Source organism: Perca fluviatilis, chromosome 8 (genome assembly GCF_010015445.1).
Source record: "Perca fluviatilis chromosome 8, GENO_Pfluv_1.0, whole genome shotgun sequence".
Classification (NCBI taxonomy): Eukaryota; Metazoa; Chordata; class Actinopteri; order Perciformes; family Percidae; genus Perca; species Perca fluviatilis.
Window position 1 is genome coordinate 26,303,163 of NC_053119.1, and position 27,032 is coordinate 26,330,194.

The following is a 27,032-nucleotide window of genomic DNA, read 5'->3' on the forward strand; positions in this document are numbered from 1 at the left end:
GAATAGATCAAAAAGTCCGGAAAACAAATCAGCCAAGAGGTAAAAACCGATTAACATTTTAAAAAAGGAAGAGAAAAAAAAATGCCACAAAAGAAAAAAAAAACTCATTTTCAACTGTAAAGTGCAGGTATATATATATATATATATATATATATATATATATATAAAAAAAAAAAACACAATCTTTCTACATATTATCTCAAGCCTTGAGACAGGGTCAATGGTCTTTAGTGGAAAAGTGCAAGTTGAGAACAGCACGAGTAATTAAAAAAAAAAAAGAAGAAAATAATTTGATTCAGAACAGTAACAGGGTAAGTCAGATGACTCAGCTTCTTCGTAAAAAAACAGCCACCCCTTCCAAGGGCACAGGGTAGTCCTGTAGGAACGTCCCCCCATCGAACACCTGAGCATTCTGGCTGTCCTGCCACTGAAAGCCCCCATCAGGTAAATAAATATCCCTCTGCACTGCCCCTTTCTCCACCACCGGTGCCACCAGGACCTGGAAACACACATCACTTTGGTAAATTCAGATGACAGGGAGATTGTGCACTTAATTAGCGAGACATCACGTTACATTCATACACTATCAGATGCCAAGGAGATGGGAACTCGATCCCTTCCCATCAGAACATCATTAAGTCACCTCGTCTCCAATTAGGAACTGGTCATCAATGGTGAAAGTCATGGGGTCACTGGGACTGAGCCACCACATGGGCCGGTAGATGGGGTTTCCCGTCATCTGCCACTCCTCTGCATACTTCTCTATCAGTGGGACCACGTCCCGCTGGTGCTTTGCTATGTAGGCCCGTGTTAGGTTCAGCACCTATGGATCACCAATGGGGAGAGGAGCATGAACATAATGAGGATAACAGTAACACCAATTTTTATTTTCATTGCTCCCTATATTTTAGGTGTGAGTGTGCATACGTGTGCATATATTTTGTTTCTTATTTTAATGCTGCACATTGGATTGCTCCAACAGTGTTTCGTTGTATAAATACATGCAATAACAATAAAGATCTGTCTCTCTTTTGGGTGCCTGGGTAGCTCACCTGTTAGAGTGCGCGCCCATATACAGGGGTTAACTCCTCGACGCAGCAGCCGTGGGTTCGATTCTGACCTGCGGCCCTTTGCTGCATGTCATTCCCCCCTCTCTCTCCCCTTTCATGTCTTCAGCTGTACTATTAAAAAATAAAGGCCTAAAATGCCCAATAATTAATCTTAAATAACTTATTAGGAGTGTTTCCATGTACCAGCTGATAAAAGTAAACTCATGAAGTATATAGAGTCATTGTCTGAGCTGTGTTTTAATTCAGAACCACTTTTGTATTTTATTACTGTATTATCCATATATATTTCAAGAAATCTAGAGCGACTGAGAAACTAACACCAAAAAAAAACAAAAAAAAACTTTTCCTTAACTTAAATCATCTACCTCAAGGATTTCAGGACAAGAATACTATTGACAATGAGCTCTGCCAAAGCTATTTGTGCCACCTCTACACCCAGACATGCAGACAGAACTTAAGATCAGCTCATGTGTTGACTTAGCGGTCCAACACTGTCCAAGTCTGTCTCCTGTCTCCCTCTGTCCAAACTACTTTAGCATTCCTGGAAGGGTCACATCCTCTACAGTGGCCAGTGAAAAAAAAAAAAAAAAAACTTGACTGCATCTAGAAAAAAAATAATTCTTTTTATGAGTTGGGATTGGGAACATTCGTAGGAATGAGCTCCAAATCACAGCCCGGGTTTGAGTGGATCTTTCTCTAATTGAGAAGTCAAGCATTTGTGTGGGTTGAGGTTTTATTGCTATTTGATTCCAAATGGTCACTGTTGTGACCTGTCTATGACTGAAGTATCACACGTTCTGGAAAATAAAGGTGTGCCACATTCCCACTATAGTAATACACCCATTAAAAAGACAATTTATCACGTTTAATGAAGCCGTTGAGTCTCCTCTAAAATGTCTTCCCTGTCTCACTTCATCTGAGTGTATAAGTTGAAGGACTGGCGAGAGACCAAATTGGAAACCATTGCTGCTGTCATATGTCTAGCTGTCCAAAAGGCCTATTTTTATCTTTGTCACGCAACACAAGTCACAACCAATATATTTTGCTGCAGTTGATCACTCCCACTCTGTCATACTTGTCAATTACTCATGGAAATCTTAATTGCCACAGTAAAGTATTTTTCCAAGACTTGTCCTCAAATTCATTATCATTCCTGCTGAAGTGGCTCTTGAGAGTGAGGGTGAGCCATAAATCTAGAGGAGTGATTGTAATTCAGAACAGATGGACTCGTAACCACAGGTGATGTCGGGAGGGGGCTAGGCAGTCGCTCCTATTGAGAGTAGAAGGGGCAGGGGAGGGGGGGGGGGGAAATAGCTCTAACCCTCTTGAGAGGCATCACATGCTTTTCTGTTCTCAAACCTGAGTCATTAAAAGTATCAATATCTGTCACCGGACTCTCTGAGATCATAGGCTTTGTTTTCCTGCCGTGCACGGTGAACAGTGCATTCCTGATTTCCAGCGGAGAGGGACAGGGTTTTAGGTCTTAGTTTTGATAGACCAGGTCTCAGCAGCACTCCCCTGCTCCCCTGCCAAACACACCGGTGGGAACCTTTCAGCGCTGACCCTCAAAACTGAGTCGAGGCTGCTGGGACAATAAACTCTCCCTCTTTTGCCTCTTTTCATAAGCAAACTTAACCACTCTGCAAGAAAGAAGGATAATCTCCCACTTCCCTAATTGGCAGCATTCACACATCACTTCACTTAATCTCTCCACTCTATATCTTCACAAGTGAAAATCTTGTTACCAAGTCTGGACAAGAATGTGAACCTACTTTGTTGTTCCCATTATAATCATTTCTAATGTGGATGAGGCAGATGTAATGACAGCTTTTTAGCCTCGGGGCTGCAGGGTGGGCCAACGTGTGAGGAAATAGTTGCTGGGTTAGAGTGTGTTAGGGTGGCCACAAAAGGGGCTCTGACTGCTTTGTAATATGGTTTTTGGTTTTAGTTTTTCAAAATCAAATTGTAGTTGTTTACCCGGTCCTCTCCGTAGACCCAGGGTGGTGTGTGGAAGCTGATAACAGGGAGAAAGGCTGTGATTTCCAGCCAACGGATGAACAACTCCTCATCTGTGACTAGGTCTCCAGACAGAGAGCCACCTGTAAAGAGAGAAAAAAAAAAAAGAGAGAGAGAGAGAGAGAGAGAGAGAGATGGGTAGAGAAGAACAATTAAATTGGCAGATTCTAAATATCCAGGAGATGGACATGCGAGTTGGGTGATTTGGGAAGTCCCATTCTGAAGCTTGGGACAAACCTGAAGACTAGCCACAAACCTGCAAAAGACTTGACAAACCGCACGTAAAGATTGATTCCAACAACTTGTACACATCTTTTAGTCTTCGCACTCAGCAAAAAGCATAACCTTGCGACTAGTTAATACACAAGAGCAGACTTAACAACTGGTCAATAACGACTGGAGTTTCGGCAGTTAGACAACCCTAAATCGTGCAATTGTACTGAAAACGGCAATCAGCAGCTTGCACTGGTTATATGCAGTGCAGTTTGCGCTGAAAAGGCCATAAAAGGAGGAAAAGGGATGTTTGGATCAGAGATCCTGGATGGAGAAGTGTGGACAATGGGAACTGTATAGCCTAAAGAGAGAAGTGGTGAGTGAACTTTGCAAAACTTAGCTAAGTTCAGTTAAACTGTTTAGTTACAGAGTTGTCTCCCTCAGCCCAATGTCTTATTAGAGGAGAGAAAAATGACCCATAGGCTGTGTTATTACCTACTGCATCAGGAATGAGGAAGTTGTATCCCAGCAGAGTGTGGTGCAGCAGGGAGGGAATGATGCCCTTCAGGCCCATTGGGCTCCAGTCGGACTGCAATGGGGTCATCCTCACAAACAGAGGCTTATGGCTCGACCTGAGACACACATAGCATCACAATGAGCAGAAGGAGTAATCTCAAAATGTAAACGATCCCTCTCTATAACCAGTGGCAGCTGGTATTGGGTAAAAATGACTGTTGATGGAGCATACAAACAAGAGAAGATGCTTGAAGGTCTTACCGTGTCCCTGCTGTCATGATGGTGGAGTCTCCTATCCTTGCGGCCAGGTCGGCCATCAGGCTGATGTACTTGTCTCCAGCGAGGTCCTGAGGCGGTCGCAGGGCTTGCTCCTCAAACAGATTCCCTTCGCCCCCCTCCAGCATGACATACTCCATCCCCAAATGGGCCTCCAGGGATCCCACCCTGTCCAGGAACCAGCTCACCGCTCCTGGGTTGGTGATGTTCAGCTTTACGCAGAACTTCCCTCGCCACTGACTCATCACAGGGATCTAAAGGGCAGGAGTAGAGTTTATCGTGATAATTAATTATTAACTACAGTGGCCTCGCTGTTGCAATTACATGTTTTCTGTATTAGGCCATGTTCACATTGCTCTGCTTTTATTTTATTTATTTTTGTATCAAACTGCAACTACACTGTAAACCCAGATTTAGTTGTAATTCAACTTTTTAGTGGTCACTACTTGTTCTTACATATTTTGTTAAATATGTATTACTAAATCACATTAGCTGTTTGTAATAATCAGCTTAAGTATGCAGTGCACAGACCATATTAAGCAGAGATAACTAAGGATGTTAGGATGTTTTCTGTGTGGGAGGGTCATTTGAACTGTTCTGCGCTGAAGCGACGCAAAGGCTCATGGGAAAACAGTATATGTTCTGAATGGTTTCTGTCCTGGTTAAAGTGTGTTTTAATAATGTTCTGTTACCGTTTTGGGTGTGCATTTATGTTATCTGGGTTTTAGATTTAGTGCTCATGTTTATCTACATTTATTGTTGTACCATGACCGAGACCCAGGTGGGGGCTGTTGGGGTCTGGGCAGTGACTAAGCATTCAGAGATACATACACAGGTTGGAAACTAGTGACTCTGTCTTCTGATTGAAACTTACCATGCAGGACAACACGTTGGAGGACTACAATGTTAAATTTTTTATGAGCTGGGATTGGGAACATTCTCCACACAGTTGCTAGTAGCCAAGGAGGACACGGAGGATTAAAAAAACATGATGGAGAGGTAATTATCTTAACTCGATTTTCTGCATGCGAAAGTCACCGGATGACACCAGTTTCTGAACATAGGCATACTGAGAAACACAGAGGGCCCTATTTTAACGATCTAAGCGCACGGCGTGAAGCGCACGGCGCAGGTGCGTTTTAGGGTGTGTCCAAATCCCCTTTTGCTAGTTTGACGGTGGAAAACCGGTCTGTGTGCCGGACGCAAGGTTCAAAAGGGTTGTACTTAGTGTCATTAATTAATCATTAATTTAGAGGTGTGTTTTGGGCGTATCATGCAATAAACCAATAAGAGTGTCATCTCCCATTCCCTTTAAAAGCCAGGCGCATTTGTACCTTGGCGCATTGCTATTATGATGGCGGATTTGCACCATAATATTTTTATTTGTAATCTTTTGCATGTTTGTGTGCTGCTGCGCTTCCCTGTGTGTGTGTAACAAGCATATATTACTAATGCGCTGTTAAAATAACAATGAAATGCTGCGTTATTGACTTTAGACCAGGTTTTTGATGGTCAATGGCGCGATCACTTCCCACTGCCTTAAGATACAATACGCTAAGAATTCAGATGAACACACCTCCCTGTAAGACCATGGGCGCAAAGATGGGTGCAGGTGCATTTGCTATTTAAATGACGTGGGCGCTGGACGGTCTTAAAATAGCAAAGACACTTGCGTCGTGCTTTGCGCCGCGCCAGGTGCAAGATAGGGCCCAGAGAGAGTTTTGTGGAGCTGATAGTCTTAAATAGCTTTGTATCAACTCATTTGGCAATGGCTTGAGTGTAACGGACGTTCATTAAAATAAAAAAGTTACGCACTAAAGCTTTAACTTAACATGCTTATTTTAGACAACATGACTCCAGAAAAAAATTATTTGATGATTGGTGATTTTTCGTAATGACTACTAATGCAAACTTGATTTGTCTACTGCATCAACTTCCAGCTCTGTGTTAACACAACTTGGCCTGTCAAGTTTCACCTTGAATAAAAAGTTAGACGGTTTTAGGCAACGGGTTTCTACGCAAATTTCTAGTTAGGTCAACTAATTTGGGTTAACAGTGTAGCGAACGGAGACAGGCTGCAAGGCAGATGGAAAGTGTTTACTTTGGAAAACATTCTGTTTGGTTTCTTTTTTATAAAGAGTAGCGCGTTCTCATAATTTGAGGAAAGTTCAGTGTTTTAGCGATGGAATATGTTTGTTTTTTGTGAATTCTCCAATCACAATGTAAAGGAAGTGGAGTTCTTTACTTTGTAGGAAGGAAACACTCTGAATGAAATCAGAGAAGCCTTGAGTAAAAGTGAACATGCAGAGGACTGTGAACACAGCGAAAAGCTTTCCAGGATGATGATGAGCTCCACTCAGGTCTCACCAGCTTTCCCTGAGGGGCTGAGGGGAGACTGAGCCAGTAGGCCTCAGTGCCGTCCATGAGGGAGGTGTGGAACTGCGTAGTGTCCACGCCCAGGAAAGGTGACAGGGTGATGGAAATGTTAAGAAGCTTGACAAGTGGCAGGTCCCTGGTCAGTCTCTTGGACATCCCCCTTTTCCTGCTGTTGAGGTAGTCATGGTCCTGCAGAGAGACAGAGAGGTACGCTGTGATAACTCTATTAACAGGGTTAGGGGGGGTTTGGGGGGGGGAGGGAGTTGGGGTATTATGATTTTTTATAACATTTTTCTTTTTTGTTGTTGTTGCTGGTGTTTTTGTTTTGCTTATTTTGTTCATTTTTGTTTTGTCCTTTTTAGGCTATATGCTATGCATATAGTATATTTATATAGCATATGCTGTGTATACAATTAGGCACAGTTCCCTCTAAGGTATAGATCTAACTTTCATTTTAAAGTTAACTGGGCTGAGCCCTCTATTGTGTTTTGACCAGAATTATTTCACAGGAAGGCACTCATGCCTTTGGGAGTGGAATATTCTTCAGTAACTAATGATTAACTGGGCTGTATGTAATGTTTTTTGTTTTTGGACTTGATTTTCAAATGAATAAATAAAACGTCAAAAAAATAAAAATGTCCTGAAATGTCAACACTTTGCATTGGGAGGGAAGCCTAATACCAGCATCATTTAACAGTAATGTAATCAATAACTGCCTATATTGCATCTAAATAATTCTAATACAATTTGATTTACTAATGTTAACGATTCAAACGTTCATAAACTGGTGTGACAAACAGCTTTATATTAGGAACAGTGGCTTTATATTTGACACATTGATCTCTCCGTGTGGACTTTGTAAACTAGCTGTGACAATATGACCTCTGCCAAAACCCTTTAATCTATTTCATAATCCTTTGGAATTTACATGGTAAAGTCAAAGAGAGATTTCTGGTTACATAACTGTGAAACAAAACCTTTTAGGAATACAAAGACTGACCCCATGAGGTGAACCAGCTGTGGGAAGAAAGGGTAGATTAGCACTTATTATGTAAGCAATTTTTTTTTTTTTTATCTTTCATTTTATTCTGCTTCTTCCCTGAATTTGAATTCCAAAAAATCAATAAAATACACAAAAAATTGACACATAGGAGACCAAAACATAGGCAAGCATTTTTATCTTTTTTATTATTAACACTAGTTTCGTGCACACTGCACTATTTAGCTTTTCGGGAATAACTTTTGAAACAGAACCACATGTTCCAATGCCTGCAATTCCAAACCACTACCCATACTGGAAAAGAAAGGGTGTGGTGTGACTGATAATGTATGAACACTTGTAAAACTGGAGTAGAAGAGAAGTCTAGTTTTTACAGAGGATCATTGTTGTCGGTCACACTTCTGTAGAGCCCTACACTTCATGGACAACTACAAGTTCCATAAGTTTCCTTGCAGCACTGTACACTTAGCTGATTCTTTATGGCATTTATAGAGGGGAACTGGGCAAAATTGGTGTTATTCCTCCCATTTTCTCTTCTTAATCCTTTCATACCTTGTGAATTAGTAATGGGAGCATACTGTAAGCGTTGTGTATGTACAGTATATATAATAAACCCGACCAGTCTGATGGACAGATTGTGTAAAACTCCTCGGCCTCCTCTTCTGTTGCATGATCCAGGTCAGATCGCAGCATCAAGCTGGTGTCAGGATCACCTAGTCAAGTGAGTCTTGGCTCACATCCCTTCTAATCCCAACACACCCAATTCTTCGCTGTCCCACGGTTACCACACTCAGAGCAACCTGAGATCAGTAAAGGGTCTCTGTTTGTACTCTCTCGGCTATATTTGTTTTGTAATGGAATATCACCGGGTATTGACTTAGATCCACTTGACAGTGTTCCTTGTCCAGTGGTCTTGTTTCCAGGCAGTTCCCAACAACTTTCAAGGACTTTTCAAGTAACTGTATAAATGTTGAACCAATGATAAACATCACCTCCCTTTCCTTTTTTTCTTTTTTTTTTTTTTCACGAGTTTAGAATACCTGAAATGTATTAGGTGAGCATGATATATCACATTTTCAAGTTTCATCATTTGTAGGTAGTGTGGTAGTGTGGCCTGCACTCGGGGAAACATTTTCAACATGAAGGCATGAAGCCTTAAAACCAACTCTTTTTCCTGTTATGACATTTCTGTGAACCTGTCCTCCCTCCTTCGCTCCCCGCCTGTCTCCAGCGCTCTGGAGATCCACTTAAGAAAACGCTTTCATCTCTATCCTTGACCAGTTTTGAGCCTCTGACTGACGAACCCTCGCCTGCCTCACAGCCCAGATGGTTGAAGAGGAGGATTACAGGAGTCTACAGCTACAGGGCGAAATAATCGACTGAATGAAGAGAGGATGAATAAAAGGACACTTGTACCAAAAAGGGATACACATAGTAGTAAGCTACAGCATTGTATATACACTATAGCGTTCCTGTATAGACTACATCTTTGAGGTTCCCAGGGTATCACAGAAAGTTCAACTTAATAAATGGATACATTTGAGACCTTCTCTTTAGGTACAAGCATGAATTTAATGTAACACTGTTCTTCAAAGATAAACCAATCGGAATAGAAAAGAAACATATTTGATGTGTGAAAGGATCAGTGAAATGGGACCTTACTTTCTGAATTTATGCATTTCCTATTGAAATTGAGCATAATCTAAAGAGGGAACATTGAACCAAGAGGATATATTTTATCTACGATTTTTTTCCCCCTTTGATCCTGCAGAGACCATTAAAGACGCACAGTTTAACAGGAAGTAGTAGGATAGACATTACGCTTCGTGTTATTACCTACATGACTGCCAACTTCACTCAGCTTCAATCTAACATAAAACTATGAATATTTGGCTCTCAGCTCTGCCTTTGAAAGATTCCCCAGTCTGCTAAAGATTTTGAGGCTGGTGTAGAGACCGAACTGTAGAGCACGTACCATATCGGAGAGGAGGGTGGTGGAATGTTCATTGAGGCTGATGACTCCCTCCCCCAGCTGGTGTCTCCTCAGACGATTAGTGAAGGTCCTCAGCTCCCTCTCTACCTTCGGCCCTGAATCCACATTGGCGAGCAGCTTCCAGAACGGCAGCCTAACGCACGCACGCACGCACACACACACACACACACACAGAGGCATCATACAGACCCTGCTGCTCTGAAGAACCTGGATGGACTTTAGTTTATGACTCCCTAAATACCCACAAAATGTCAGTTTGCCACAGATGCACCACTTTTCAACTTATTGGTATTTCACAGAATTCCCCTTCTGACAACCAAATCGCCACTAATCTTGATCTAAACTGAACTAACCACAGCGCTTTCATGTTGGGCAGCTCCCTGCTGTGCCGGAAGAGTTGCTGCACCGCTTCCTGGTGAGCAGCTTTCACGTTGTGGGCCACGCACACGGTGTACTGCAGAGGAAGACGCTCCATACTGGGCAGCGACTGCAGGCAGAACTGCTGTCTGCTGTCCACCCCCAGCTGCAGGGGAGTATCAGGGGACACAAGCACCGCGACACCTGCATGGCGGGAATCAGACGGGAGAGGGCATTACATTACAATTGTTGCTTCACAGAATCAGATAAACAGATTATATAATATCTCACTTGAAAGAGATATAAGGTGGGCCATGATGTAAAGCGATAAAAAGCACTGCATGAGACGGTGCTTTGCAGATTCCTCTTATATGACATAGTGATACTGAAACCAGGATGACGGATGGAGTGTTGTGGGAGGTAGAGTGTGGACTGTGTTAACTGATATTGCTCCACTGAGATGTGAGAAAAACACTCCCTAGAATGAGATATAGCAGTATGCGGTTAGGTGAGTTTACGCCGGGACTGTTGGCAACTTCTAAGTAGGTTACACTGCACGCCAATGAGAGAAGTCTGGGATATATATCCAAAGTCACATTGAAGATGAAAACATTTTTTTCTTCAGGGTTCTACTCCAGAGCACGTCTCTTATCGATCTCAGTGACAAAACCAGCATGGAAGAAGAGCTCAGGAGGACACCCGCGATTAAATTAGTCAACTTAAGCCTTCTGAAAATCTCTCGTTTTCTCTCCTACTGTACGTATATGCAGCCTTTCAGATGCCGTGTGAAATGATAAGATTAGGCGAAGCAGATAATTGTGTCCGCAGATGTAGCTGCCCTGTAAGGAATGCCTTGTCCCTCTCAGGTTACCCATACCCCCCCCATCCTCAACACTTCTCACCCGTCCTGCTTCCCACCTTCTCCCTCCCAGCTCTACCTTCCTCTCCGCACTACTATGGGTCTGTCTCATCTCAGGTCCGCACAACCCAGCCAGTATCGATCACAGCTTTCAACCCAGGTTCTGACGCCCCCCACCCCCACACACACACCTCCATCGCCCCAGTTTTTACACAATCTGCTAACTAGGATTTGGGAGTTGATCAATGAACAAGATTAGGGTGCAAGACCTGTTTCCAAAGCAGGCAGTCTGAGAATTGGGGCTGAGAGCTTGGCTCACTTCAGACACCCTCTCTAGTTTCAATGGTCTTACTGTTCTCTGGCAGGCAGGGACCAGGATATTCACGTACCGGTCCATAATCAGATTAATAGTTTCAGAGTTTCAGTGTTCAAATACTGCATAAAGCCCAGCGAAGAGCCTTCAACCACAGGGTAATTCTCACGTGTTTGCAACGGATAATGTCAAAGAGATACTGGTAACTCCTCAGCTGCCCCTCACAAGGTATTAGGTCACTTCCCAACTGCTTGTTATAGATTCATAATGGCAGATAAATGTAGATTTTTGCTTCAAACACCATTATATATTCAAACCATAATTGATAAATTGCTGAAATGAATTTTTAATAAAGCAAAGGTGACATGAAGCCGCGCATGTCAATAATGTACATATATACAGTGGAGTAGAAAGTGGGGCAGCGGTGAAAATGTTATAGCTTTATGGAAGGATGGAAGTGGAATGCAGGCAGTGGAAATAGAGGCGACCAGAGTACACCAGACACCGAGCAGCCTTGTAGAATGATGTGCAGATACAGCAGGCTGCAAACAGTGTGTTATACCAAAGTGCACACAGGGTGGAAAGTGAAGTTTAAGTTTGCAAGCATGACTTCTTAAGTCATATTTAAGTTTTATGGAAAATGACACTGCAGGGCCTCAAGGAAATGGGGAAATCTGATCTAAAATAGCTGTACCTTTTATTCCATCTTTGACTAAACATGCAGATTTGAATGTTAAATTAACCTAAATCCTGTTGGATGTATTCATACAGTTCTACTCAAAGCACTTTGCATGTATACCGGTATGCATTTTCAGAATGGGAGGGGAACTCCTGATAAAAAAGAAAAGAAAATTAACATCTATTATCTTGTTATATAAGCTGTACAGAATCAATAAGTGTTATTTAAAGAAAGCGAAGCAGGTTTGAGGCCTTGAGTTACAGCCAAGGTAGGGTGCACAGGAGTTAAAGGGGAAGCAAAGCGGGGGACGCCCTATTTTTAGAACAATTCCTTAAACCCTCCAAGCTTCCCCCGAAATATTTTCCACTAGCTCTTAAAAGCAAAATTATATGCCTGAGCGACCATATCCGCTCACCTTCAAAGCAGCAGATAGGCAAAAGTAAAAATGAATGACGTTTATTGGGCAGATTTGAATCATTTGACACACACACATGCCTCGATTTTTTTTTTTACAGCTGTTGAGCGAACACACAAATCAAGCAACCTTGGATCGCCTTTTCACACACATTTGTGCATTCTCACACGCACATTCACACTCACTTTCTTTAATGGGAAACTGTAGACTTCCAAGAAAAACAGAGCAGGACTTATAGGACCATAAAGGGTCTGCACTTCCTCTCGCTCAGTCTGAGCTGAACGTTTGGAGGTGGCGGCGGAGGTGACCCCATGCACCTTCTGATGGGTCAGGAAGGTTTTAATGTGGCGTTGAGGCCCTCGGAGAGTGGCTGGTCTGGGTGGAAAATGCTGCCGCCTGACTCCCTGCTGCTGTGGACCAGATGGGCTACACTCTTTTACCTGTCATATTTATACTGTTATTTATGACACCTCCACACACTTACAGACCTGACTGGGGTTATAAAAGGTGCATTCAAACCCTAGCTATGTGTGTGCGTGCAAGTGTGTGTGTGTGTGTGTGTGTGTGTGTGTGTGTGTGTGTGTGTGTGTTCAGGCATGCACTTCCTTAACAATGGAAACTTAGTTTCTGTGCCCAACCTCAAGAAATTGATGGCCACAAAACTGGGATCTTGCCATGGTAGTACATTTCCAATTCCACTTATTAAAAAAATGATGAAACACTAAAGAGACTTTCTCTGCTCCATTCCTATGATCAATCAGCTTCATTGTTTCAAGTGTGAGACGCTGTGTTCTGTACAAATATCACAAATGTAAAAATAGATCAGACAAGAAGATCCCGCACTCAAATGCTTTGATGTAATATAAAAGTGTTTTTCTCTTCCCTAATAGTCTCAGTTAAAGCGATTCAGTGTTTTCAGACAACTTTATTACTAGATTTTGGTTGATTTTATATAAAGAAATGCTGGCTGAAACAAGGATTTTTTTTTTTTGTCAGAGGATTTGTGAAATGCAGATCAGTATTAAAGATAGGAAACAGAGCTGTGAACGAGCTGATGCATACTGACATCACATCGGTGGACAGACGCTGTCGTATCAACGCTCCAATTTAAGAAAATCTTCTCTCTGCTGTCTCTTGCTTGTTGTCCTTGATGGAAAGTATTATTTAGGAGTTTGACTGCGGAAAATCTCACGAGATGATTTTCATATATACAGTAGTACTCCCATACAGGAGATGACAGCTTGCTTTTAACAAAGCTCCAGTTGGCTAAGTGAGCGATTGTTATAGTGTTTCATCTTTTACTTGTCCGGGAGAGTCACGGTTTTAGGGCAGCTGCCCATGGACCTCCTGGTGACCGTTACACAGGGGCAGATTTGTTTCCTTCAACATGCAAGCTGAATTGTTTGAGCATTTATCCACAGATACATTTAAGCTTAAGGATTCACTGTGCTACATGTATATTTAACATGGAAACATGATGTATAAATATGTAAATATGTCCATAATTATTATTTACAGTTTTTTACGATTGCTAAACAACAGTGGGCACAACTGGAGTCACATGTGCAAAACTCAAACTACAGTCTACACTACCAACAGTCACCTGAGCTAAACAGTTCACATCACCTGCAAAACTCATTCAAAGCAACACAACTCTTAACACACGTCTCAAAACAGGCTCAGTACAGCCAAACAGTATGCACAAGCCTCACTGAGATAACACACACTGTCACTCAGAACACACTGAGGGTAAAAACACTAGCGTCAAACACCAATACAGAAATTACTAACTTTCTCATCTTTACAGTTTGAACAATTTGAGTGACTTGACACTACTCAACAGTTTATTTAAGGAAAAAATATAGATTGTATAGCATACCAATTTTTACACAAGGTAAACAAGAAGGAATGAAAATCAACATTTTCTTCAATAAAGTATTTTGTCTCTAGTAATTTATGGAATTACTGGGGGAAAAAAACTAAAGGTACATACGTAACAGTACCAAAGAATAGTGTGACTAATCCTGCCTCTCTCCAGCATCATGTGGCAAGTTTTCTTCATCACATTGGATGTCTTCATCATCTCTAAATACAAATGAATGTGGTGTTTCTATTGCTTTCACCTCCATTTCTTTCTGAAAAACAGTAAGAATGCAGTTTTACTATTGTAAAGATATAGTGTTTTTTTTATAGCTGTGTATATAACCTCAGACATCTTACCTGGACATATTGGTATCTTTGCTCTTTTACCTGTTTCTCTCAAACGGTACAGTGTATAATGTGTCATTCTTATTTAGTGTTTGTATACAAAAAAAGACTTTCTGAGCTTTCTCTGTATAAATACCATATATGTTCACCAACTAGTCTAAAACAAGACACCTGCTTAGGCTTTCAGCTAAAATTGCAATCAGGAATGTTTGATAGGCACCAGACTGAAATCTATTCTGTTTTGAATCTGTGGTTAACAGTTTTGACAGCAGTGTGTTAGCATTTGAACAAAGTGCTGTAAATCTACAGTGTTGTGCACATTGTGGTTAAAGTCATGGGATAAGTGTGTAGAGTTTTGAAAACTGTGTTCAAGCAATGAAAAATGAACTAGAGTTTGGTCCACATGAACTGCTGCTGTGCAGACTGTAGTTAGCGTTTTGCACATGTGACTCCAGTTGTGCCCGCTGTCGTTTAGCAATCGAAAAAAACTGTAAATAGCTTAGTATTGTATGCACCATACAAAGGTATGTATAAAGGCTTTAGGCCACCCTACACGTTATTGTAGGCCCATTTTAATATGCAACTAAATTTTATACAATATGTACTGGGTGTTCCTGCTCCGTCTCTCTTACAGCTGACGAGTCCTTGGCCTAAAAAAGCGTTGAAGACCCCTGATCTAGAAGACATCAAACTTCCACTCCAACTGTGTTGTCCGTTATAATTTGGTAATAAACCTTGATTAAGTATGTTGTCGTTAAGTGTTGGTATTCAGTCTACCATGCCTTTACTTTGTGCATTCAAAAGGTCTAGAAGTGAAAATGTTGGGTCTTTTGACAAAACGTCCACTTACTAACTTACCCTCCCAAAAATATGAAGTAACAGCTAAAACGGATGCATTTTTAAAACATCTTTCCAGTTACAAATGCTTTTGTTATCGTGGTTTTCTTCACTTTTGCTCACCATCAAGCACCATAATGGAAATACGTTTTTACTTATTGCTCTCATCCTTGTCATTTTAAGGTTCTGTATCAAATAAAGCTGATTGAGTATCATTATCTGAAAGAAGAAAATCCATGACGGTTACATAACTTTTATCCCTATCTGTGTGTTGTGCTTGGCCGGTTCCCTACAAGAGACCTAACAACAATTTAATGCAGGAGCATTAAAGTTTAATTTCTTTGAATCCCTCGTGGAAAGATTGAGTCAGAGATAGAAATGCAGCAAAAGGGGTGGGAGATGGGAGATGTTGAGGCGAAGGGGAGAAAAAAAGATGCTTAAATGAGCAAGGGAGAGATTGGAGACATAAAGAGAGAGAGAGAGAAAGGTGATGTGTATCCACATCCACATATACACGACGGCATGTGTGTGTGTGTGTGTGTGTGTGTGTGTGTGTGTGTGTGTGTGTGTGTGTGTGTGTATGTATGTGTGTGTGTGTGTGTGTGTAGTCTCGCTTTGCCAGACCATCCACATGCTGCGGAGCGGAGGAGGGTCTGGCTAGTCCACATAGCATTCCGGGATGCGATATTACGAATCCCACTATGCTAGGTGTCCATGCTTACGCAAGGTAACGGAACCCCATTTGTACAGGTCCTATCCCCTGACCAATCGGCTATCCTAAATTTAAGCACTCAAGGTCAAATGCCTAACCCCAACCAATCGAGCTGCTTCGTAGAGCGGGTCTTGGCATGGCCATAGTGGTAAATTCGTAAATTTGCTTCCAGGATGGGAGAGAAACGTGCTCTGGTTTAATGGCATTTCTTTAAACCAATCACAATCGTTATGGACGGTACTTAGCTCCGCACGGAGCTGCTGCAAAATAGTTGTGCGAGAGAAAACTCAGATTGGACAGATAGTCTAGCTAGCTGTCCCAATTTACCCTGCAGAGATCTGAGGAGCAGACAACAATAGTCCTCATTCTGTAAATCCAGCAGAGTTTAAAATTCCAACACAAAGAAAGTGGAATTTCCTGTGGCACCAGAGCAATCCTGGAAGTGGAACGTCAAGGATATAGACTAGTGTGTGTGTGTGTGTGTGTGTGTGTTTTGTGTGTGTGTGTGTGTGTGTGTGTGTGTGTGTGTGTGTGTGTGTAGGAGGTGGTCTAATATCTTAAGGAAATGCTGTCAAGTCTTGGCAAAATGATATATGATTCTAATATCTGATGCTCACTGCATAAAAGGCTAGCATGAAAAAAAGCAGATATGAAGAGACAGTAAATAAATTATTTTTATTAGGTCCAGAGCGGAGCAGAGAGGTGATGTCAAAGTTAGAGCTATTACACTCTCACTTATTAAAACAGCTGCCTGTGAAAACAAAAAGGATCTCTCCAGATACGTTGACTACAGCCAAGTTATCTGTCTGATGTAAACATACAGTATCTGCACTGTATCTGCATGAGAATGAGGCCCTCTGAGCATGAAAATGCTCATATTAAAAGAACAAGACATTTTTGACTCTATCATGTTTTGACAGTTTTTTACCTTCAAATAGAAAACATATTTGAAAAAAAAATGCTTCTCATTGTGTGCTAATGTCTCAAACAGGATCATACATAATTTAAAATCAGCATTCAAATTAATGCAATCATTTGTGTGTGGAATAATTACATGGACACATAAAAAGAACTATTTACTTATTTCTAATCCCTGAAAAAAATATCATGTGTCTTTAGATATATATATATATATATATATATATATATATATATATAAAACATAAAATAGTTATAAAATAGCCAAAACTAAAACTAAACTAAAGCTTACATCGACACTATAAATATGTCATTATGTCTTTTTTTTTACTAACAACGTAGTTAGTCAATCAACAAATAGATAGCTGCAATTTAATGAAGTGAATCAGAAATAAATTATTGAGAAAATGTCGATCCCTATGTAAATTATATATATATATATATATATATATATATATATATATATATATATATATATAAATTATATATATATATATTAATCTATAATTCATGTAGGACAATTTCATTTCAAATACTGACAATCAACAAATAGATAGCTGCAATTTAATGAAGTGAATCAGAAATAAATTATTGAGAAAATGTCGATCCCTATGTAAATTAAATTATATATATATATATATATATATATATATATAAATTATATATATATATATTAATCTATAATTCATGTAGGACAATTTCATTTCAAATACTGACCCTCGATGAACACTGTAGAGCGATAACAGAGTCCCTGTTAACTACTGCAATGGTTAATCAGTGTTGTATCAAGCCAACAGGCAGCCCCGGATTACTGTCATGTGATTTGACAACATGCACACATTACTTTCCAAAGTATAGGTACTTATATCTAAACTATTTCTGCTTACATTTGCTCACTAAAACCTTGTGCAAATTGTATCCTTAAGACCTCCAATTGAGTAAATGCAGAAATAAGCCCATAAGGCTTTGGGACAACTTCTCCACGAGAGTCCCCTCTTGTGTTTTTCATGCAGGATGTAGCTTCAGTGATATCTAATCTGTCCTTACTAGCCCAGTTGTTTTTGTATGGATAAAGACAGGTGGGGCTATGACAAGTTCCTCCAGTTGGCAACACTCTCAAATGTCACTCTATGGCACAGCTGCATATATTTTCTCTCCTGTCTCTCTGCTTTACTTTTCTAACTCTTCTTTACTTTGCTACCCTTTCTCTCTCTCTCTCTCTCTCTCTCTCTCTCTCTCTCTCTCTCTCTCTCTCTATCTCTTCTTGGTTCTATTTAATATCAACTATTGCAGTACAGTACACAGTCATTCTGTTGCTCTGTTGTTCTATGTTTCAGTCCGTCTGTCTTGCTCTTTAACCGTCCCCAGGACTTAGTAAGGCCAGTCACAGCTCCATATTGCCTACCACATTGATAATGTGCTCCTATGACTAACTACAGTTAGCTCCCATACATATACAACAGTCAGTGGGAGTACACAGCTGTGAAGCCTAATATCACACCAAAACTGCAGTGTGTTTGTTTTCCAGAGAGCAATTAAGGAACAAAGGAGGCATCATAGCGCCGATGGAGGCTTTATGCCGAAGCGCAAATTTGTTAGTCCGTTACTTATTAATAGAATTGATCCAAATGATCAAACGTGGTATTTTGTATTTGTATTTATTATAAGGATCCCCATTATCTGACGCCTAGACGACCAGCTAGTCTTCCTGGGGTCCAAAACAACATTTAATCAGACAATATTAAAACATTTCATAACATATACTGAAAAAAGAAGAAGAAACTAAATACCACAATATCTGATTACAAAACTAAATAACAAAGAAGAAAATGGTGACTCTTTTACTTTTCTATTACCAATGGAGTGGTGCCTATCATGAATCTTTTTTGAGCAAAACAAATATACCACAGTTCTATTTTAACCCGACTGTCACTGAAGAAGCACACCTGCGACTAATTTAGAAATGGGGGGGAAATCATAATAATAAATGACAATTGGGTTAGTATCAAACATGATCAATCCAGCTCCTCTCATCTGGTTAAAAGCAGTGCAGAGAGTTGGTGTTCAATGCAGCGTTTCCTGAGAGGAGATATTATTGACTGAGAGATGAAGGTCTCACATTCAAATATAGAGTGACAATTTTAAGTAGCTTGTTCACTTTGGTAGACATATTGAAAGCCCAGTCATGGCGTTTTCTCTACAATTTTACTTGGAAACACAACAATTAACCCAAAATATGGTTAGAAATTGCATTCAGTCTATATATATAAAAAGATTAGTTTTGTATGTGGTCTTTATTTTACGTGCTGTAAGTGATTTTTTTTAGTTCTGCATTCAATTAGATTTGGTTTGTTTACATGCAAAAATAATAACATTTCGCTGCCAAAACTAGGAACAAAGCAATAATCTGATTAAGCCTTCACACGGTTGCATAAACCCACAGTTTGCCATAATGATCCTGTTTACTATCCACACATAACAGTGGATTGTTTTTCTCCATAAAAGCTGCTGTAATTCTTTCCTGTCCCACAACAATAACACAGTTATGACTCTACCACATCATGCTGTTGGTCACAGCCACAGTCATCTATTGCATCTTAAAACGAGATGCTTCACGTGCTACTTTTGTCAGAGCTGTTGGAAAGAGGAGAATGGCAAATGCAGCTGTTGCAGTCTGATATTCTGATGTTTTTGGATTAACGTAAGGAGAAATAATGGTGATCCAACCAGTCTGATGTGGACAAGAGCACAGATGCGTGTGGCTATTTTTGCAGGCGCCTGCTTAAAAATACAGGATTTCATCAATGATTTATTCAAGGTAACAAGTATATCAAAACCTTTTGCCTGAGTATAAAGGGTGGTTACACCTTGTTGCCGTATGCAGTGGTCTAAGGTGGTGCACAAACAAGTAGCAGTGAGTGCAGTGAAAAACCCTCACTGCAGTCCAAGAACATAGCACTTTTCTACCTGCAACATTGGACCCTACAAGTCTGATGGTTAAACCCTTTGTTAGTGGTGATGAAATATAGTTGCCAAATCTGAAGCATGACAGCCTACATTGTTAGGTCACTTTAATTTTTAACTCATGAGCTGCATGCATGAGGGAAGAAGGACAGTCCAACAAACTCATTAAAATCATTCCCACTGTTCCTAGTAATAGGAAAGCATCCAAGTACCAATTACAATACGTCCACAGTTGTGAAAAACGATTCTCTCGCACATTATGTAAATCGAAGAGCCAAGCATAAAAAATCCTTGAACTTTAAAGTAAGATATCACGTTAAATATACCTTTAATGCTCCAATAGGCATCACTGTCATTGCTGAGCATCAGTTTGCTATGTTTGGGGCTATGTACAGTGTGTGTCTGTGAGTGGTTACTTGGCAACACTCAAACATTTGTTCTCATTGGGATCTCATCTCATCTGTGTGTGTTTTTTTTTCTCTCTGTGCAAAGCTAAACAGAGAAACAAAGGGTTACAGGGTCCTGACAATTACTGCTGTCCTCTCACAAGGTGGAAAAGGATTGAAGTCATATCACTCTTTATGCCTGCCACTGGCTTACATAACATCCCAAAGTGTGTATGGGTGTATGTGCATGTGTGCATTTGTTTCAGTCAGTATGTAAATTAAGTTGGTGAGGCTGCTGCTAACAATCAATGAAATAATAATAGATGATTGTTTGTGTCACCTCATTGACTGATGTCACACCTTTTGCCCTGATCTAGACACTGGTTGGTAAATTTGTAGCTACTCAATGCGCGCACTCACACACACACACACACACACACACACACACACACACACACACACACACACACACACACACACACACACACACACGCATGCATGCACATGCTCGCACGCTCACGCACGCACGCACGGACGCACGCACGCACGCACGCACACACATATACATACATACATACATACACACACACATGCACAGGATTCCCTAACACACTGACAGTCAATAAAACAGTATTAGGAATACGGGGAGGGAGGTGGGGGAGAACATGTTGCAGTGTGCATGGGTGTAAAATGGGATTTTGAAATGTCTGGTTGTAAAAATATTATCATATTTATGTAAAATCTTTCAAAAATAAAGATTGGTTTGCAGCTCAGTAAGCAAACTCCACACAAACAACTTACATAATACAATACACACATAAACACACGCATGCACGCACGCACGCACACACACACACACGTTCCTCATCAGTCACATTAACCATTCACATCCGCCAGTGGTCCATGCCTCCCCCCTATGCCCCAGGACAAAATCTAACACCCCCAAAATAACCTGGTGAGTTATAAGAGTCAGCAGGGCGCTCATCCAACCTTCCCTTTTAATAGAAACAAAAGCCAATTACCCTGGTATCCCTAAGAGTTAATTTAAGATGCTAAAGGTGGTTTACTTCCCTTTGTAGTCTAATCTCTAAATTAATAAACTGAGATGCCACAGACAGTATTGTGTTACACGCTATTAGTGGGATGGACCTCCTATCCAGTCAGTGGTGTGTGTTCTTTTGGGGATGCTGGATTTGGAGGCGGTCAAAGCATTTTTCTCAGCTCAAGCGCAAACAAACACGTGCATGAGGGGGGTGATAAGAAAACACAACATCCACAGGGCTTCCCTCACGCCCTGGGATTCACGCCACACATCGTGTACACGCTGATGTGGGGTCAGATTTCCCAATCCCTTGGGCTAACCCTGCACCAATGTCAAGTGTGAAAGAAAACAGCTGACAATGTTTCACATGAAAGAATTGAAAATGTCTCTCTTATTGTAACAGACCAAGGTGTGAAGAAGAACTATGACTCCAGTTTTGCTAATGAGATCTCAAGTCCCCACGCACAGTAAATCTCAGTTGATGCAACAGATTCATTGCAACAATGACCTCTCACCTGATGAGCCCAGGAAGTAGTGTTCCAGGGCAGAGCCAAAGCCAGAGGGATTGTCCTTAAGATCACTCACAATGTAGGGCTGCATGGTGGCGTTCTGATCGTTTATCGGCCATGTCTGACCCCGGACACTGGCGCCGCCGTACCAGGACACGTTGGTCATGGAAAAGCAGTCCTGAAAGGATGCACATTGTGCACAAAAACAGTGTGAGACCGAAAGACACATAAGAAAAGGAAAGAGGTAGGAATGGTAAAATGAATTAATGAAGACAAAGCGACGACAGCAGTAAAACATATGAAACTGACATTGACTTTAAAAAAAAAGGAAATACATCAAAAATTGAGAGGGAGAGTTGAGAGTTAAAAGATAGTAGATGGTAGAAGAATTGTTTATAAGATAACTCAAATGCTTTAAGCAGTAAATAATGAATGTAAATTTAATTTATGAGTGGACATAAGGTGAATTTGACTGTAATTTAAATGTCTCCAGTGCTATCACATTATGTATCTGATGTGTTAGAGTGTGGATGGATCTAATATTTGACAGTCAGAAATGCAGGGCACAGGGCGGTATGAGATGGCTGGCACATGACACTGTCTTAGAAAGTATTGCACACAGGAGGGATTGAATGTTTTTTTTCTAAGAGAAAGCTTGTCCTTCCTCAAAGCGTCTTTACATGTGGGGGACAAATGCCCAAAAACCGGCTGCCCATTTAGGCCTATTTCATGTCAGCAAATCCGGGCTCTGCTAAGGAGTCTGAAAACAGGTGCCAAGTAATCACCTGAGAGGTGCTGGGAAGGATTTTGGCAATTTCGAAAAATAAAGGTGAGTTTTGGTTTGGAAATATTTTCTGTGAGCAGTCGCACCACATGACAGGGAGTTATGGCAAGGAATGTTCCAGTGGGGACAGTTTAACCTCCCCAAACATCCCAGTGGTTAAATGCCTTTGATAATTAAGCTGGGGGGAAAGTACAGTAAGTACTGTGTGTGTCAAAAAAGCGTAACAACTGTGACAAGGCAGATTGATTTGATACTATAAATAAAATTGAATTGAATTGAATTGAATTGAACATGAATGTAGTCTAATCAGTGCAGTCATATTGAGGGATGCAGAGAGGGAAAGGTTGAGGGAATCATGCAAACTAATGTTTTGGTCTACAACATCACGTCAGAGTCACTCAAGTGCCATGATTGTTTCAAATTATTTAATAATATATCATAGTTTTAGAAATTTAATTTCAACAAATCCAACAAAATGAAATTAAAACTACAATAAAAATAAACATAAATTGCAGTATTTTTGAATCACGTTGAATCATTTGAGCCAAGTTATTTATGGGATTGGATTATATACACTAAGGTTTGCTGCAAATATGCCTGTTTTTGAGCCACTTATTTAACTTTTAATGCAGTCTCTTGTGATTTAACAAGTTTACATAAACAGGTGGTGGTTAAAAATCAAATGTAGGTAGACCACTAATATAAAACTGAAAGTGTATTTGTATTTGTATGAGAAGAAACGCCTTAGGCCTATATTGTGTTTTTAGATTTTAAAAGTGAACAGGGGATTCTTCAAATATATCTTTTACATTGTGCACCAATATCACAACAGCCATGCACAATCACATGCCAACTAACACCGAGTTAACAAATTGAGGCATGAAAGTTCTAAGTACAAAACTGCTTTTTGCGCATACCATTGTGCGTAAAATGCCATTTTGATAAGACTGACTGTGTTTAGTGCGACTGGGTCTTGAATGCACATTGAGAGAAACCCTACCTTCAGCTCAACATGACAGTGCACCGGCGCCCAAATCATACTGTAGCACTCCGTCTCCGTCTCCTCATTCACCTCCAGCGAGATCTTCACTTCGGCCACCGAGTCCCATGTATAGCAGAACTCAGTTTTATTCAGCCAGCAAAGGTTCCTCACGAAGGGAACCTCGATGTCGGGGTTTCCTACGTTCCCCACATCTATCTCTACATATGTATTGTCCTCCGCCAGGGTCTGTATGACCAGCGAGTGGGTTCTCCTCTCCCAGATCAGTCCGCTAAAAGTCCCCCTGAGGATCCAGTTTTTGTTGGGCTGGTCCACCACTTGCCAATATATGATCCCGATGGTCATAACAAAGAAGACGGCCACCCCGAGACAGGCTATAGCTCCTTTCCAGGTCTCGTTCATCTCCTTCAATCCCGTGTCCCATGTTACCTCTGGGATGGGGCTAGGGTTCCTATTTCGAGCGTGGGGCATGTTGTCTATGAGATCAGCAAAGAATCAAACACAAAAAATCCTGCAGAAATCTCTGTGCGTCAAAAAATCTCTGTTGCTTCATCATGTCATGGTGTTTTCAGTGAGGCTACAGGGCAAACCAGCCTACTCTTTATCTGTACACCGTTTACACTCTTGTTGTTGAGTTTTTGCGCAATTGTGCCAGCAACAAAGACCTGTCATGTGAAGAAAGCTGTGAGCAAAAAAAAAAATCCCAACGAGGAAATAAAACAGCATGAATGAATAAGTGACTTACCACATACTGCTGCTGTTTTAAAAGAGTTTCATTTGTAAATTGCATTGGCTGCAGTGAGCTCGTGAGCAGCCCCAAGCCGGGTTTGGCAGCAATGCCTACGAATAGCTCCTAAGACGCTGTCTTGCTTGCCCTGCACTTTCTGACGTAACGCCGGGTTGTTTCTTCAGAGGAAAGGTATAGAGAGGGAAATGTGGGATCGGGGGGGTTTGGTTGAGTCTTGGAACTGCCCGCCGGGCGAGGAGGCCACGGACAGCCTCGAAAGGAGGGATCCCCATGCGTGCTTGCAAAACCCTCCGTGCGCTCTCCGTGCGTAAAGACTGTGGAGACTTGTCATCCGGTGGTTTGGTAGTCAGGGGCGTCAGTTGCAATGCCTTATCCAAATTTGATCGTGTAGTGATATCTTAGCAGGGGATATTTAAGACCAGTGTTGTCTTCGTGCCATGTGTGTTTGGTTTAATTGGTTAAATCTAATTGGCTTATTAATCAAACTCACCAAGAGGTTAATCATTTTCAGCAATAAATAATTCTTCCACTTGTCCCAGGAATTTCAGAAATGATTTGGTTTTGAAGTCATGCATCCAGGGACTTGGTTGCATGTAGAGGTTAAAACGGGTTTGAGACAGTTTGCATTTACAGTTTCGCTCAGGTTACAAATTGAAATGAACCACCTGTCAACCAGCAAATTCCTGCTGAACTTTTCTCTGACCTTTCTATTAGCTTAAATTTCTTGCATTTCCCTTACCAACATGGTGACACTGCTTTCCATAAAATTCTGATACACGTGAAACACTGATTGATTATGTCACAACACTGGAGACTGAGTTGTTAATAATAAATATGTATTGCAGTGAGACAGACTCGCCATGATTTGAAGCACTAGTATAGCCAAAGCTCTAACCTAAAGTAGCCAATATGTTGTGTGCTCATGCTTTAGGGGAATAGCAACGAAAATAAAAAGTGAAGCAATAAAAGAATCTGCGATGGATTCAGGGTGTGTTATGTAATATAAAATATATTATAGATTGTGTGAAGTTTATTGTAGCCTACTGTGTAGCTCATGTGGAGTGCACAAGACATTTGAGGGCAGGAATGTTGTTTATGAGTGCCTCAAGGGTAGCCGGGGGTGATGTGATTGGTCGAAAGGTGGCATTTGGACTGTCAACATCCATTGTGTCTGGAGTTATAATGTTAACGTAGTATAGATGGACTACTGTTTGACAATATATGTGCCGATATATGTGCTGATTCAATGTCCATGTATGTGAATGTACAATTAAAGCAATGACTGACGCTTAGCTATCACAGAAGCATATCCTTTGTCATAACTTTCTGAAACCTAAACTTCATACAGATCATGTTGTCTCATTTTAATCCAGTGTCACTATCCATTTATGTCAACACAGTTCTTACTGTAACATGGTCATGGCTCTAGTAGTATCCAATAACAACTTTATCAGACCAACAAATAAGACAAAAGTAATCATGGCTGGACCAATGTTGTTATGTTTGTAAGTTAAGGTCTCTTCCGTGGGGCTGTGCACAAGTTATCCCAAGAGTGTCGGTTGACATACTTTGAAGATCAGTTGCCCCTGTCCCCGTTTATGCATGTCAGCCCCCACCTCCGATTCATCATATAACTCTGGCAGGAGCAGAGACAGTGGATAAGGCTGTGGGAACCTGTGTGAGCACAACTGCCTCACTCCAAATGCAGTTGATTTCAAAATCTCTGGAAATCAGCGCAGGATCGTGAGTGACTTTGTGGAGACTTAGTGACAAACCTTCGGGATAGAACGAGACAGACGATTCTGTTGTTACTTCTCTTCTTGCGGTAAACAGATGGTGCTTCTGTCTGCACACCAACTAGTTTGAGAATGAAAGACAAAGAAGCTTCACAGTCGGTTAGTGTGTCAGTTGCTGTCATGTGATCATTAGTGACATATTTATACAGCTCATTGCCTCAAGCTGTTTCCTATGTTGCAGCTTATGAGTGCATTTGTGTGCATGTACATGTACTGTAGATGGATAACTGTTTGCATGTGTTTGTGTGTGCAGGCTTGCATTCAGACCCCTGAAATTCAAGTTCAACATGGGCCTTGTGGCAGCCATGCTGCTGGGTCAGAGGTCAGGCTTATGACATCAACGGAACATCCAGGGGGGAGGGTCTAAATTTACACGCCATCCAGATTTCCCCCCGACTCCATCCCTCGCGGCTATTAATAGGCAGAGGACTGCTGCGTGGCATGCACCCGCTCCCTCGGAGAGTGTGAACATGGGACATGAAAAAACAGAGGAATCTGACCTGAACTGGCCACTGCCTCTGATCACTCAGTTAGTGTTGATGGCAAAGGGGCATGGGTTTAATTAGGTGTGGGGCGGAGCGGTGTCAAGTGGACGGCTTCATCCGGGCTAGAGAAAGTTCTAAGTTGCAATTATAAAAAAAAACGTCATAATTAATTAGTTCAGTGTGTTAGCATGCTGATATTTGGTAATGAGCACTTAACATAAAAGTACAGAGTCAGCTGATAGGAATGCTTTTAATTTTGCAGGTATTTTATCATATCCAAAGAATTGGACATATTCAAATTTTGACCAGATGATGTTGCTAAATGAAAAGTCAGGAGACCACCATAGTCAGTAGTATTCATTGTCTGGGAACAATGTATGTATACAATTGTTTGCCAATCCATCCAATAGATGTTGAGATATTTCAATGGATAAATAAAACTTTGATCAACTGGTGGCGCGAGATGAAAAATCATCGGATCACCAGAGTCACTCGGATTCATGCGCTAGGCAGCAGCAATGTCTGTACCAAAATTCATGCCAATCCATGCAATAGTTGTT

General features: G+C 41.0%; 1 protein-coding gene across 1 annotated transcript; it reads right to left on the minus strand.

Moving 5' to 3' along the window:
• Positions 1–203: 203 nt before the first annotated feature.
• Positions 204–24,212, minus strand: si:ch211-236l14.4 (SITS-binding protein). Its single transcript, XM_039807572.1, has 11 exons — positions 24,189–24,212; positions 23,444–24,108; positions 21,666–21,837; positions 9,814–10,021; positions 9,443–9,593; positions 6,459–6,656; positions 4,077–4,345; positions 3,795–3,931; positions 3,048–3,169; positions 644–823; positions 204–499 (listed from the first exon to the last, which is right to left on the minus strand). The coding sequence occupies exons 2-11, from the start codon at positions 23,912–23,914 to the stop codon at positions 326–328; spliced, it is 2,082 nt and encodes a 693-aa protein (XP_039663506.1). The 5' UTR covers positions 23,915–24,108; positions 24,189–24,212; the 3' UTR covers positions 204–325.
• Positions 24,213–27,032: the final 2,820 nt, after the last annotated feature.